Raw genomic sequence first — 14,796 nt, forward strand, 5'->3', positions numbered from 1 at the left:
GTTGGTTGGTTGGTTGGTTGGTTGGTTGGTTGGTTGGTTGGTTGGTTGGTTGGTTGATTGGTTGGTTGGTTGGTTTGTTGAACAGGGTTTCTTGAAGCCCAGGCTGGTTTCAAACTGAACTAAAGATGACCTTGAACTCTTGTTCACTTGGCTTCCATATGCTGCTGAGTGCTGGGATTATTAAGTATGAACCACCATGTTAAGTTTAAGTTGCTTTCAGCACTTAATTTTTTTTGTGCCTTAATGGATGTTACTCTAGATATTAGACAGCCCATATTGTTCATTTGCTACAAAAAAGCAGAAATTAAAAAAAAAAACTTATCACAGTCTAAAAAGTTTCAACGCTTTTGAAATATTTCATGTCACTCTTCTATAAATTTTTAAATGGTACAATTTTTGATTTGCAAAAAAAAAAAAAAGAAAGTCACATTTTAACGTCAAAATTGAACATTTCCTTATGTTAAGAATTTGGAAGATAATATTGCAAAACTGGCTCTCCATGCCTCACCTTAGATAATGTAGATTCAAGTGACTATAAGAAAGAAGCGTAATGACTGGGTTAAAATAACACCTGGGTTGTTCACTTTTACTGATCTTTCTGGAGGGATGCTTTTACCACAAAGTAATGAAAACCAGCTGAAATAAGCATTTAAAGCATGTTGCAAGCATTAATTACTATTTATGTCCTCTATAGACACCTCTCTGCTACATACAGTGATTTTCCATACTTCAAAAGACTATATTTTAAACTCTTTCTGTTGTTCCTGTATTTCTGTGTATGCTTTTGCTTCCCTGCCAAATGGTTAATTCTTTATTTCTGCCATGCTTCAAACATTTTCCAGTTTTTAACTTTTCTGTAGTTAATAATTTTTTCCTGTAATTAGTAACAGTACCAAATTCAATGTCTTATTGCACTGAGTTGTTGGCTTCTATTTCAGTGCCTATTTCTCCTGTTATATGTTTCTATTTTCAAGCTGCATGATAGAAAACATTTCCTTTAGGCTGAAGCTTGGGAGACCTAACCTTGACATAATTTTTTTCTCAAAGAAACTAAAAACAGTCTACTCTATATTTTTAAGTTAAAGGAGAATTCTATTCTGGTTTTTCCCAGAACTTGCTGTGACATATGCTTGATTTCAGAATTCTTGACAAAAAAGTAATTAAAAACCAATAATATAAAATAGTGTGAGAGGATGTAGAGGATGTCACAGTGTTCATTTTATAGGCATTAATTTCATAGTCAAAACAAATTCAACAAAAATCCTCTGTATTACAATACTTTAGTACAGCCAGTTTATTCAAATGACATGCAAGTTTAAAAAAAAATAAGTATAAAATTCCAATAATTTTTGGAAGAAAATAACTATCCAATGTCCACCTGGGCATACAATATTTTCTTCCTGTCTTAGCCATGAGGCTACCACATTGTGTTAACTTATGTCCAAAGCTTTGAGTGAAGTAAGTCAATAGCAAATAATACTAGCTAAGAGGATGACTAGTCAGTGTTTCAGGGCCTCGCAAAGATTTTAATTGGTGCCAGGCCCTATTCAGAATGTTTTACAAAACAGCAAATGAGAAAAAGAAGTCAAAAGTAAGGTAACCAGCAGCCGACAACATAAATTAAAAAAAATGCAAACAGGGTCCAAAGGCAAAGAGACGAAGACAAGCAATAGTAATCAAAAATTACGAAGAAAACTTACAAAGTACAACTGCTTGAATTCTACTTGAAAACAGTTCATGACTTGTATTCTTCTCTTTCAAAGTCTGCAGTTAGACACACTGTCTCACTTGTTTATTATTTTGCTGACTTGGGGGGTACATTCTCTACTCCCTTGAAGCAAACTGCAGATTCTAACAATGGAAACCATGGTATAGGCTCCTTTATAATTACGTAGCTGATAATTCAGCCTTCAGTTTATTCACCTGGAAAGGCACTCTATTGTATGAGTTAAGGTCAGCCTTGAACCACTATATACACAAACAAAACAAAATTATCTCAACAGGCTGTGTATTTATGTGTGTGTTTATGTGTGTGTGGGGGGGGGAGAGAGAGAATAAACGCAACAATAATAACTAAAGAAGAAGATGAGTAGTTGAAATGAATTGCAGGAGGAGGAAGGGGGAAGGATATTTTATATAGTATTCGTGTCTGAAATTCTAATAAAATTTTAAATCATGTTTCAAAAGGATCTTGTGAAAGTGAGACAAAATGAACTCTGCTCAAATCTGTCTTTATCCCAAGTGGAAGTAAATGTATACCTCCTGTTCCTGTGCCTCATGTCCTCCGTGCAAGAACTGGAGAAAATTAATGTTCATTATATAAGGCTGTCGTTTTGGTTAAATACATTACTACGTAACCTTCTTAGGACGTGGCCTGGACAGTGTGTAAGCGTAAAGCACACCAATTTCTCTTCCTATGGAGCTTGCAGTCTAAAGGGGAAACATCTTCCTAACATTTTGTTCTGAGTTCTACTAAGTCAGCAAAAGATATGAGGTGAATGAAATTTTACTAGCTCTGTGACAGTGAGTAGGCAGAAGACAGCCATACTTTTAACCAGGTAGGAATATGTTAACTGCCCTCAGATAAATTTTATAGGACACAAGATATACTTCTAGAAGCATGTGGCAATGATTCAAATCATTTCCATAATACTGACCTCTTGAAACCTGCTGGAGAAAGGCTGAGCCAATTGCTTATTGCATGCCCTGTAAGACACCATTGATGTGTTCATGGGCCAATTCTTTAACACAACTGGGCTTGTTTTTCCTGTGTGTTAAAATGAGGGATCTGAACTAGGCACTATCCAACACTCTTTTTTAATATACAAAATTATACAATAAATGTAAGTGTATGGAAGCAAAAAGTTTCTCCAAATCGTTTTCAAAAAGAATTTTAAAAACAAAAGAACGGAAAGAACACCATTAGAGGGCTGGATTTACAAAAAGGGTGTGAATTTACAGTTCAATAGAATAACTAGTCTCACATTTGGAACTGAGATGATCTTGTTACTGAAACATCAAGGTATTTATCTAGAATACATTTCATATGTGTTTCCATAGAAGTGTCTTACAAAGCTTGTATCGGTAAGTAAGAAGGAATAAATCAATCCAGACAATTCCCATGTCCCTTATCTAGCATCAACAATGCAGTTCTGCGTATCATTATTCCATATTAAGAAAATATAATATGATAGATTATAAGATGATAAAGCACATGCACACATATCACAAACTATAAAAATAAAGCAAACAGTATTGATTAAAACGAAAAAAAGAGAAAACAGAATATGAATGCTTTGGAGAAGCAGTTAGAAAATGCCATTATGAAAAAATTCTTATGCATGATGAATTTTTAAACTATGTTTATAGATGATACAGTACTAAATGTGCTCTTGAAACAATGAGCGATATCAAATTTGAAAACAATAGATTGGCAAAAGAATAAGGTTTTTAAATAGAGTCAAGGACTAAAAGGCCACATTTAACATCAGTATTATGCATGATGTGCAAAACTATGGCTGCAGAGATTTTACGACAGGCAACACATTTAAACAAAATAATGAAGAAAATTAGCCTGGATAATTGAAATACACAGGAAAAGTAAGAATGTATCATTAAATGCTATCTTTTCCATTTTTTTTCTCTTATTGGCAATGTATAACAAACCCAAAAGGCACAGACCCTTGAATATTTTTCAGTTACTGACTCTGAAAGAAAAAAAATAAAAATAAATAAATACTTTAGTAAATTAAAATTTTGTTAAACATGGAAAACGTTTTCTGGAGGTTAGATTTTCACTCCTGACTATTCTAGCAGCTGTAATAAATGCCAAGCTCACCCTCTGAGTCAAGCCACACCCACTGCCCTTAAGCAATCTCTGTCATTGACCATACCTGTGGGTAGCTGTCAGTCCTTGGCAAAACTGATATGTCATAGGTGGCCGCAAAATGGCTTTTAGCTTGCTGTATTTGGCCATAACGTTCTCTTTTTCTCCACTTGGCCCTTCGATTTTGAAACCAAACCTAGTGTTATTTTTTAAAAGAGTATAATTTTAGCTGAAGAACATTATGGAAAGCAAAGTCGATGTTCAATTTTTCAAGCCAGAAATAAAAAAATAAAAAAAACAAGCTAATAACAATTAACAGTTAAGAAAATTCTTTACATCAGGACTACATCCACGTTTCACTTTCTCTCGTATTCCGAGACGATGGTACATACACGAAGCCACTTAAATTAATAGAAAGAACCAGACTTCAAAAACGTTCATTTATGTATATGTATGTCTGTGCTTTCATTTGTAGAAAAATTTGTGACTATTATCATCCTTGTTGTCTCGTAATTCATCCTCTAAGTCACTGCAGAGAGCCTGGGAGACAATCTTATGCCACGTTTTCCTCCAGCACATGCATAACACAGTTATCTTTGTCTATCAACAGACTGTTAAAAAATGGCCATAAACTGAATACTCTTCTGAGATACAGTTATACTTAAATGACCGTATACAATTTAAAAGTTGATATTTTATCTAAAGTGACCGGCAGCAGTTACACCTTGATTATTTAGAAATAGGAAGTTATGATTGCATATCTATCATAGAGCTGATAGTTGGGCATTCACGTTAAGTTAAACTGTGGTTTTAAAACACATAACTGCATTTATTACATACAATTACAAACACTTATAGATAGCAAAATAAGAGGAGCAGATGGAGCTAAGTGTCATAAATGCCTGTGAGTTAGCATTCCTCTCCCAGTTCATTAAACTGTCTTTCATGATTTTTCTAATTATATCTTAGAAATCTTGCTTCAAAGAACTCTATCCCTAAGAAGAATCTTTAGTCTTCCTTTCTCACTCTTGAAATTTTTTATTCTAATAATGCAACATTTTAAAAGGAGAAACAGAAAATTATATTTAAAATGAAAGCTTCAATATGTTTGAGTAAACACCCGTAGACAGTATTCAGGAATGGTTCAATCTTCTTCAAGCAACTATATTTAGATCCTAAATGGATTAGAAAGAAGTTAGAAATCAATTATAAATAAATACAAATTTCAGAAATCCTTTCATTAAGCTTTACTTGAAATTTATGTATATTTTTAATAATAAATTTTAATTTTGTACATTTTATACCTTCACAGCTTCCAATACCTATTAATATCCAGTTCAAGGCCTATATATATGCTGCAATTTTAATATTATTCTTTGAAGAGTTTCTTGAAGTTAAAGCAAGACTTTAAGAAATTATCTGCTATCATTCTGAGGTTACATTGATAGTATGAAATAGTGCCCATAGTTTCCAGGGCTGGGGCCGACAAAATAAGAGCACACATTTTCCTGTGCTCTATACAGAGACTCACGAAGAATATTCTGGAAGTCATAAGTCTCTTTAAAATGGGTGTTGATTTTTCCCCTCCTGTAAAATGCATGAAAGAGAACAACCTGAGTTGACATGGGTCAGGTTGGTTCCCTCTGTGCGCCCTCACACAGATAGGAATCTGTACTGAAGGGGAAGCATGCAGCGAACAGCTGATCACTCTGCATGTAAACATTTTTCTGTGGTTACGAGTATAACTAATTTAAATAATGGACACAGATCAGAGAACACATGCAGGCCTGGTGTTAATACTGGACATTTCTAACGTTCTTCGTTGGTGCAAACCTTCTATGTCTTATTTTTTTTTTTTTGAACTATGATGAAATTATCATCTGCTTCAAGAAAGTCAGTCATAGCCTGCTACCTGTCCTAGCATATCACCACATGTGGTCAGAAATGACAAATGGACCATACACAAACTAACTATTAACAAAAGAAAACAAATAACACACACACACAATTTACTCATCTTTCTATTAAAGTAGTTTATAAAAGAGGAAATTTAGTAATTTCCTACTTAAAGCAATGGAAGTATATGAAAAGAAAAAAGGCCTTTCTTTTGAAGTATTGTTGTCTTTCATGTTTACGCTTAATTACCTGACAACTAATAAAGTGTGATTTAAAAATATCAGTTCTATCCACAATCAAGTACTGCTGAGAAGCAAATATCATTTTATCCATATTATTTTTTTAGCTTAAAAAAAAAGAAATTAGATCTGTTGAAATTGCTGCCTTAATCATTTGACTAAGCTGTTTATAAAATAATCAAGTATATACAAAATTACTTAAACTGCATTATTAACATTTACTCTGAAAAAGTCTGTGTAATTACCTATAGCTTTAAAACTAAAATTTAATGGTATGTGTTGAAATGGTTGTAGCTAAAAAAAATCTCTGAAAGTTTTTATGTCGTTTTATTATACCTTAAATTTTATTAGTGAAAATAACTTATGGTATACATAACTATTAAGAGTTTGGTTTGAGTTTGTGATATCATTTAATTTTTTTATTATAATAATTCCGACTGTAATAAAGCTATAGATTTGTGGAATGGTATATAAATAATTTGCAAATAACTCACATATACGCTAAGAAATAAAATTCCAATCGTTGAAAAATAAAAAGAAATATTTTTATTTATTAATTAAAGATTACAATGAAATTTGTTCTTCACCCTTTAAAGTTATTTTTTTTAACCAGAGATATGCGACCATTTTCTGTTCTTTTTAATTATTTCATTATTAAGCTTCTGAAACAATTCTTGTCCCTATGCTTAGTGAGCGGCCAAAACTTTTTGCAATTATGAAGAAATTTTTAATGGGCCAATTTGCTCACAAGTTACTTTGACACAAGTCTTAGCTGGGAATGCTTCTTCCTTTTGACAAAATACAAGTTTTCAAATATTCTAATATTACCCCTCCCTGAAAAGCCTCCAGCCTTTGGTGCCTACCTGGACCCTGGCCTCTGTGAGCTCCGTTCTCAGCGCAAGTTGTTCTCTGACATATACATCCGGGTAATGGGTCTTTTGGAAGACCTTCTCCAGTTCCTCCAGCTGCAAACTGGTGAATGTAGTTCGGTGTCTCCTCTTTTTGCTGCTGGACACATTGCTGTCACATTTGTCCCCAAGTTCATCCAGTTCGCCCTTCTCTGGCATCCCTTTCCCTGGCGACATCCTGAGACTGTTGCAGCTCTCCATTGCTCGATTCAGATCCGTGTGAAGGGGCTGTCCTTCCACTTTCGTGACCCCGTAGTTCACTGTGCTCAGAGGGGAAAACAGCAGTACTCAGGATGGTGGAACACACTTACATGAAATGATTAGTGCGAAATAATTTAGAACATCAAGAAATAGGTCTGCTAATGATTTACTTTGTATTAATTCTATCATCACATGATGTGCGATGCATAATTATTAATTCACTGTGGATCAGGCTTAAAAAGAGTTTTAAATGTGTACATGGGCCCAAGGAGGGCCAAAGTCCACAGATCTATTTTATATGGCTAATGTACTGTTTGTGCATATAATTTATAATCAAATTAAAATAGTCAAGTGAAAATTTGCTCCAGACTAAAAAATAAGAAAGAAATCTGAAAAACCATGACTTCTGAGATGTGTATGTACAAAACTTAGAGCATATACTTTCATTTTACATATGACAAAATTAAACTACTTCTGGTTTTTAAATACCATATTTCAGGCTTAAATAATACCTACTACCAATGTTAAATCTATCTCCAGACCCTCATGAGAAAGAATTCAATGGGGTATGACTTTCATTACATTTCTCAAGTTTGAACTCATTGAGTTACTTGTGTCTAAATGTATATTCCCTTCAGAAGGTGATCTACTAACTTTTAAAAATTCTTAGCAAGTTCTGAAAGTACTTTTTTATAGAAAGATTTAAGTAAACTTCTTTACATTAAAAACACCTTATATCCCATGAATACTTCAATACTTGTCTTTAACTAGTATATACTTAGGACAGAAAGTTTTATTGTTTTCCGTAGGAAAGCTCAGAAATGCTAATCACAAAAGTAAATAAATAATAAATAAATAAACTAAGATATAAAACGGCATGTGTCATTCCGTCAGTAGTTGTTTCGATTTCAGTCATTTTCTTGAAATCGGAGTTCATGCTTGCAATATGACAAGAAACAAATTATATCACTAAAATTTACAGACACAATGAACATAAGGAAAGAGGTAACAATTTATGTGGGTTTTTCCTTTGTGTGTGTGTAGTTATTGTTATTTTGTAAGGAAAACAAAGGCATTCCAACTAGAACACTACTTTCCGAAGATTGATCATACTCTTTTTTCATTTGCTTCTTTAAAAGGGGGACGGTTGGGATGTGGGGTGCGATTCTTCAAAACGGTCTGAAGAACCATTTCTTGTTCCTAGGAATACATCGAAGTTATTGTCTATATAACTCACACTGCACACTGATTTTACGCAAAGGAAGATGTAATTTAAAATTGGGACTATGAATGATGAACAATAAGGTTTTGTCTTAGCAGACAAGAGTTAAACCGGGAAGTGCGGTAATTAGAGAGGGGGAGGGGAAGCCGCAGAGACGCTGGGGGCAGGTCTAGAGAAAGACGGGCTTTTTCTCAAATGTTGCCGGTAACCGTCCGTGTCCATTTCATTAAATATTTCCCCGTGAAAACGCTTCCAAACAATGAGATGATCATTTAAAAGTTAATGAAGCACTCCAAATCAATCACCGTTTCTCTCTCCCTTTTCCTGACAATTTAAAACACGGTGGAGTTTATCTAGCAGTCAACGCAGGCACTACAGAACCATTTGTAAAAATCCTGTCAGTTCAAATAACTTCATGCATGCATCTAAGAACGCCGAAAACACAGATGCGGCCTCCGAAATGTAGCCAGGAAGCCAGAAATATCTTGTATGTAAAATTAGCTGTTCCAGTCTTTCCAAATAAACGATTGAATCCGCTTAAACGATAATTTTCTTTATTATGTGCATTTTCTTTTGTAACCGTACGAGCCAAGTCACCATCCGCTTTGAATAAAACGAATAGACCATAAGATTCATTTTTAAAAATCTGTCGACAAAGTATTGAGCAAATGCGCTCGCGAAAGAATGATCGTCTTGCCAGGTTTTTGAACCTCCATTAAAATAGGGGGCGGTGGCTTGTTGTAAATATTTCACACTTAATTCGTTTGTTTTTTTTAAAGCAGCCCGCTCCTTAGAGCTTAAGGGTGAAGTGTACACTGTGATAAGGAAAAGTCCTCTTGGAATCATAAACCTGCTTTAACTGTCGGAATGTGAAATGATAGGTTTGTACTGGGCTAAGAGATAGAAAAAGATAGATGGTTTGTTTTGATAACATTTTGACTTGGAGATACTCGGGCATTCAAAGGTGGAGATTCTATCCAGAAGCATTCCGAAAGGCTCCTTAGGTGGCATTTTGTGTGGAGTAAGAAAAATAGACATTGCAGAGTCCGAAAGTGAGTCACTTTCATCGGGAATGCTTTTGCCCAAAGCTAATGTGATTTGGTATTTAACAAGAACTTGTTTCGCTCACTGCAAAGGCAATAAATAAAGAAGAAAAATCCTCAGAAATCGCAAATTCACAGAATTTGCGACAGGAGCACATCAATTTCACTCCTAGGACAATTAAAACGGTTTTGTTGCTTTTCCCCCCACACGCCTAAAAGGAGCTCAAAGATTTTAGTTTTCCTGACCAGTATGATGTCCAGTGATTGATTTCACCTCCTTGCGCCCTGGCATCCTGGTGGGTTCACAGAGGAGGCGCGCTATCTCGACTCAATTACTGCCTATTTAGCTCCCTGTTCACCTACACTGTGGTCTTGGTCAGAGCCTTCCGCGGCCAGCTGTGGACTCTACGGGAAAGCGAAATAGAATCGCGCAGGATTTAGCTCCGACCCCGGTGGGTTGCGGGAGTCCCAAAGCAGAGGAAAGGGCGTAGTGCCCGGGGCCCCTCAGCAGTGTGAAACCCTGTGTCCTCATTTCTCCACTGCAACCTTCCCTTCTCGCTTCGAGGATGAGGATGGACAGCCCCTGCCCAACAGCCCGGAAATGGGGATAAGGAAGGATGGGGCTTTGGCTGGAGCCCGGCCCGGTCCTGGCGACTTACCGCTGCTGTCCTGACAGGGCGAGGTCCTGTCCAGGCGCACGTGATGCTCAGCCCTCGGCAGCGGCCCGAAGGCCTGCACGCATTTGCCCGCCGTCGCTTTGCCGTAAAAGGACTCATTGTCCAGCGTCTCCATAACGTGCTCCAACGCGCCTCCTGTGCCCATGTAAAAGTCGCTGTTTTTACTTGGCGGGCTCTTCAGGGCAAACTTCTCACTCAGGAACTCCATAACCCTGCAAGGCTGTCCGAGGGCTCCCGGGGAGCGTGGAGGCTGCAGGGCGCTGAGGGAGGAGGGAGCAGTGGGCGGGAGGAGGGAGGGTCAGAAAGGAGGGAAGGGGAAGCGAGCCCCGCGACGCCAGGAGCTGCCCGGCTTCCAGACTCTTAATACGTCCCGGCTGCAAGAAGGGGCACCCGAAGTTGCTTTTATATCTTGAAACTCAGCTGGGCTCCTCCGGCATCCTCCCAGCCCTAATGAATATGAAAATAGGCAGGGACTAACTCCACCCCAGGGCCTCCTCCTCCCCCACCCCCCCCCACCCCCAGCTCCCCTGCTCACCCCCGGCAGGGCGATTCCTGGCCTAGTTCACACAGACAGTTCCATTTCAGGCAAATGTCAAGAGAGACAAGGCCCCTGCACCCAGAAACTCAGTGGCCTCAGCAGAGAACTGGTCCTGGTGAGGAGCCCGGTGAGAACGTCGAGCTGTTCACCCTCCACTCCCTGCGCCCCGAGGTCCCCCCTGACACACACACACACAAACTGTACCCCCTAACACCCGCTGTCCACCCCGCCCCCACGCCAGCCACTCACTCCCGGAAGATTTAGAGGCATCTTAAGAACTTGAAAGGAAGTATTGCTCTAAAGGGGCTTTTATTTCATCCGTAAATCGTTTACGTGGAAGATCCACATTAATCTGATCCCAAGACGCCGGATGCAGCCGCGGCTGTTAACCAGGTTGATGGTGGCAACGGGGCCGAGGCTGGCGTCGCGGCGGCCGCGGGGCTCGCCCTGGCAAGGCCCTGGCCTCCGTGTTCGCTGTGGGATGCAGCAGGGATGCGGTGGCCTCGGATGGGGATGGGGGAGTTGAGCAAGAGTCTTTGAAAGACTTTGACTTTACCAATACCAACCAGTTTCTCCGCCTCTGCCCTTGGTCCGCGACTTAAAAAATAGAACTTTTTTTTTTTTTAAGACAAAATTCAAAAAGACAAGTGCTTCCGAAAATCCCTTTCTTAGTGGAGGTCAGGAGGGCTCACCACACAGAGTGGTGTGGGGAAATGAAGGCCTTCAGAGCGTTTTAATAAAAGCAGGTTTCGAGAGTTGTGGCGGTACCTTCGGAAAGGGTTGGGGGAAGCTGCTCTCTTCTCCCGACTGAGCTGCACTCGCGGACACAAAACCTTACGACCAGCTGAAGGAGAGATGCTAGGCAGGGTGCAGCAGCGCTTTAGAGCTGTAAACCGTTCTGGTTGGCCTTGTGCCCCGCTTCAGCTTCTGAGAGCCCGAGGTTACACATAAGCAGCCATTTGCAGTACATCACTCAAGCTCGCAAATTTGGTGAAACTCCTCTATAGATTGTGGACGAGGGAGGTCTCAGCTGACCGGTCCTGACATAGACGTCCTTCCCTGCCGCTACCACTTTTCTCCAGGCTACTTTGGCAATTACATCAGAGCCTTAGGCACTTCAGGTATCCCTGCGGAGGATGCAGGGAGCCTAGCCCAGTTCAGAGGAGTGTCCATCCGCAAGGGTTAGGAAATTTCCATTTTCTCCGGGGTCCTCATTTGACCCACACCTCACAGGTGAGACCTTCTTTGAAGCCCAACTTGGCCACAGCTTGAGAAAGATTCCAGGCACCGGTGAACACCAAAACTGTGCGCTCAGCACTGCCCCAAGGCGGGGCTGGCAACGAAAAGGCAGATGCCATCGGGTGGGACCTGAGCTGCGGCCAGGAGCAACAACCTTGTTCACCGGGTCTCGGTCCAACAAGACGCTTCTCTCAAGAAGGGACTCACGTGGACAATTCCTCAGATCCCACGAGTTGACACTGTTCTGTCTTTTAACGGATTCCATTATATTTTCTATCTTTCTCTCCGGAGCAGTGCTATAACACCAACAGCCAACTGACGAATCTCCAAGAGACTGCTGTCAAAGAAAAGCACCGAGGGTACTGAGCTCTAGCGGAAAGAAAGACAGGGCTCCAAGCTAGGCATTTTCAGCGGTGAGACGTCAAGCTCGCTCAGTCTTCCTTGAAGTGGGATGTAAGTAGGGAGGGAAAGCCCAGGAAGTGTGAGTGCCAGGTTTGCTGGAAGACCTAGCTTCCAGATAGAGATGTTCTATACTTCCGGACCCTTTGTCAGATTGTTCCGTGGGGGAGGCACACAGAGTTAGCCACTAACTTCTTGTTGGCTTGGTGATTTTTGCACAATATCAGCTCTCTCCCTTTTAAATCCATCTTACCTCTACATGTTCTGAAAGTCGGCTTTACCCTAATAAAGGATAGCCATTTGATGGGCCTTTCAAATATTCACAATAGGAGCAAGCGCTCCTATTACAGATGAAGAACTATTCAGAAAATTCCTAGTTTAAAACTTAGCAGTGCCCTGGGTATGTCAGTCTGTTTATAAATATGCATTTTAGGAGCCCCAAATTCCCTGAAAAACATTTGGTGTCTTTTAAATCAAAGACACATGATACAAGCTCTCCAGTAGAGCAATAGAGGTCCGAGCAGGAGGAAACTTTAGTCCAGGTCAACTGCTTCCTAGGAAGCCTTTTACACCCCATTACCCAAATGCACTCGATGGCAGTGCTACAAGCGATGGGGTCCAAGGTGTCACAAACCCTCTTCAGACCCCTGAAACCTCCTGGAAATTCAGGTTTATCACCAGGAACCCCTTGTGTTTTGTGACATGTAACCACATGTGCTCATAACTGAGGGAACAGTTAACGGTAAACTCCCATAACGAATGCATAATCTGCAGTTTTGGGCAAGAAGCAGGGTCTTTGGCTGCTAAGAGCTGCACCAAATAGACTTTGGGAGGTTGAGGAGTTCACAGTAATGACACAACCCTAGCCACTACAGAGTTAATAGTAAATGTAAAAATACTAATCAAGGTAATAATAATTGCAAAGTTTCTGGGAGTCACAAACAAGAAGATGAAATAGAATAGGGGGTCATTCCACCTGTTCCCTGTCGGCCTGATGTTTGTGGCACACAACATTGAAGACAGACTGAAACACTTGGAAAAAAGCTCTCACTCTGCACACAGACAGCATGGGTGCCAATGCACTTTTAAAATTTGTTTGTTCTAGTTTTTGCACATCCCAACTCTTCCTGATTCCAGTCATGAAAAGTCATGGATCAAGTGGGAAGGAAGAACTAAGTTAACTAAGTCTGGATTTAGGTGACCCCCCCCTTTTTTTTTTCTTCAGCCTCAGCCTGTTACTTCCAGGCTCCTATTTCACTTTTCTAGTTCTGCACATTCAAAATTTGTGATCTAAACTCAAAATTTGCTTCTCTCATTTTCTCTTAACCTAATAAGTCTCTCTGCAACCTTTCTCTTATCTGCTTCCTTCACGTTTGAATTTTGAAGTTGGGATATCAACAGAGATTGAGGGCCATTATTTTTCTTTTTAAGCCTGAAAACATTCTGAACTTATCAGGATTACAGCTCTTTCAGATCCCTGGAAGTTTCCTAGTCTTTGGTGAGTCTCAGTACCTGAGTAACACTTCAGGGAGGACCATGAAAAGTAAAGAAAGCAAAGAGATGAAGATGATTAAAAAGACTTTGGGTTAAGGCATGGCTATTTTCTCCTCTAGCAATTAAGATGTTTTGTGGTAAACTAGATCATTCTTCTGGTGCCCTTCCATGGTTAAAGACAAGGAGAGAATATTTTGTGGATATAGCTGCTAGTCTGTTCTGAGGTCACACCTAACATTGTTCTTGCAGACTTTATTGCTTTGGTGAGCTAGCAGACTCCCATACAGAAATATGATCTGTGTGTTTTTGAAGTTTTATTTGGTTTCCCTTTAATGTCTTTTATTTATAGAATCAATATCAGAATAAACACGAGCTAAACTATTTGAATATTCTATTAAAATGATTATTTTAGACACTCCTTCAGGTGTAACTAATTAGAAGTTCAGATGATTGATCAGAAAGGGCAATTTGACTCGGTTCATAAAGAAAAGAGAAAGAGGAGGAAGAAGAGGAGACTAAGAAGAAATCACAAATTAAAGCTGCTTTGAATGATTCCCTTCCCTATGTGATGCAATTTTAATTTTGGAAATGAAAGATAATTCTACTCATATCAAAGCAGTAGAAAAGGCAACATGTGGACAATTCTAGTTTCTTTCCCAACTCACTAAATGAAATGTCACATTTAAATGGTAATAGTATGTCAAGATAAAACTTAATATGTTAGTTTCAGCACTTTCTTATTGTAGAGAGTGTCTCTCAGGCTTATATGTAAAGCTTGGGGTTGGAAGACATCTATGCATGCTGAATCAGGCAAAGTGTACCTAGTGTAGAAAAGCAATGTTCTAGAGAGGGGAGGAGGAGCTGGTGAGAGAGAAACTTTCATGAAAAAGCACAAAAATAATTGAATGTCATGTACCATGGCAGGAAGCCAGATGGCCTCATGTTTGTGTGTGCTTTGCTGCTGAGCTCCTTCCCTGGCATCATCTTTAGCCTTCCCACAGTTCTGCAGACAAATGACGCAGAAATATATATCGCATCAGAGCAGCTTGGTAGTTTACAGACACACACACACACACACACACACACACTAGGAGGGGGAGAAGAGAGGAAGGGA

General features: G+C 39.3%; 1 protein-coding gene across 1 annotated transcript in view; it reads right to left on the reverse strand.

The window, feature by feature from the left end:
• Nucleotides 1–10,220, reverse strand: part of Alx1 (ALX homeobox 1) — a 20,701-nt gene extending 10,481 nt beyond the window's left edge. Inside the window, exons 1-3 of the mRNA XM_055627974.1 lie at nt 9,995–10,220; nt 6,825–7,129; nt 3,894–4,022 (exon numbers count right to left, since the gene is read on the reverse strand). Of these exons, the coding sequence (XP_055483949.1) occupies nt 3,894–4,022; nt 6,825–7,129; nt 9,995–10,220 (660 nt within the window). The remainder of the gene's footprint in view (nt 1–3,893; nt 4,023–6,824; nt 7,130–9,994) is intronic.
• Between the last annotated feature and the right edge of the window lie 4,576 nt (nt 10,221–14,796).

This window comes from Psammomys obesus, unplaced genomic scaffold (assembly GCF_907164565.1).
Source record: "Psammomys obesus unplaced genomic scaffold, mPsaObe1.curated_primary_1811, whole genome shotgun sequence".
NCBI classification, from domain to species: domain Eukaryota; kingdom Metazoa; phylum Chordata; class Mammalia; order Rodentia; family Muridae; genus Psammomys; species Psammomys obesus.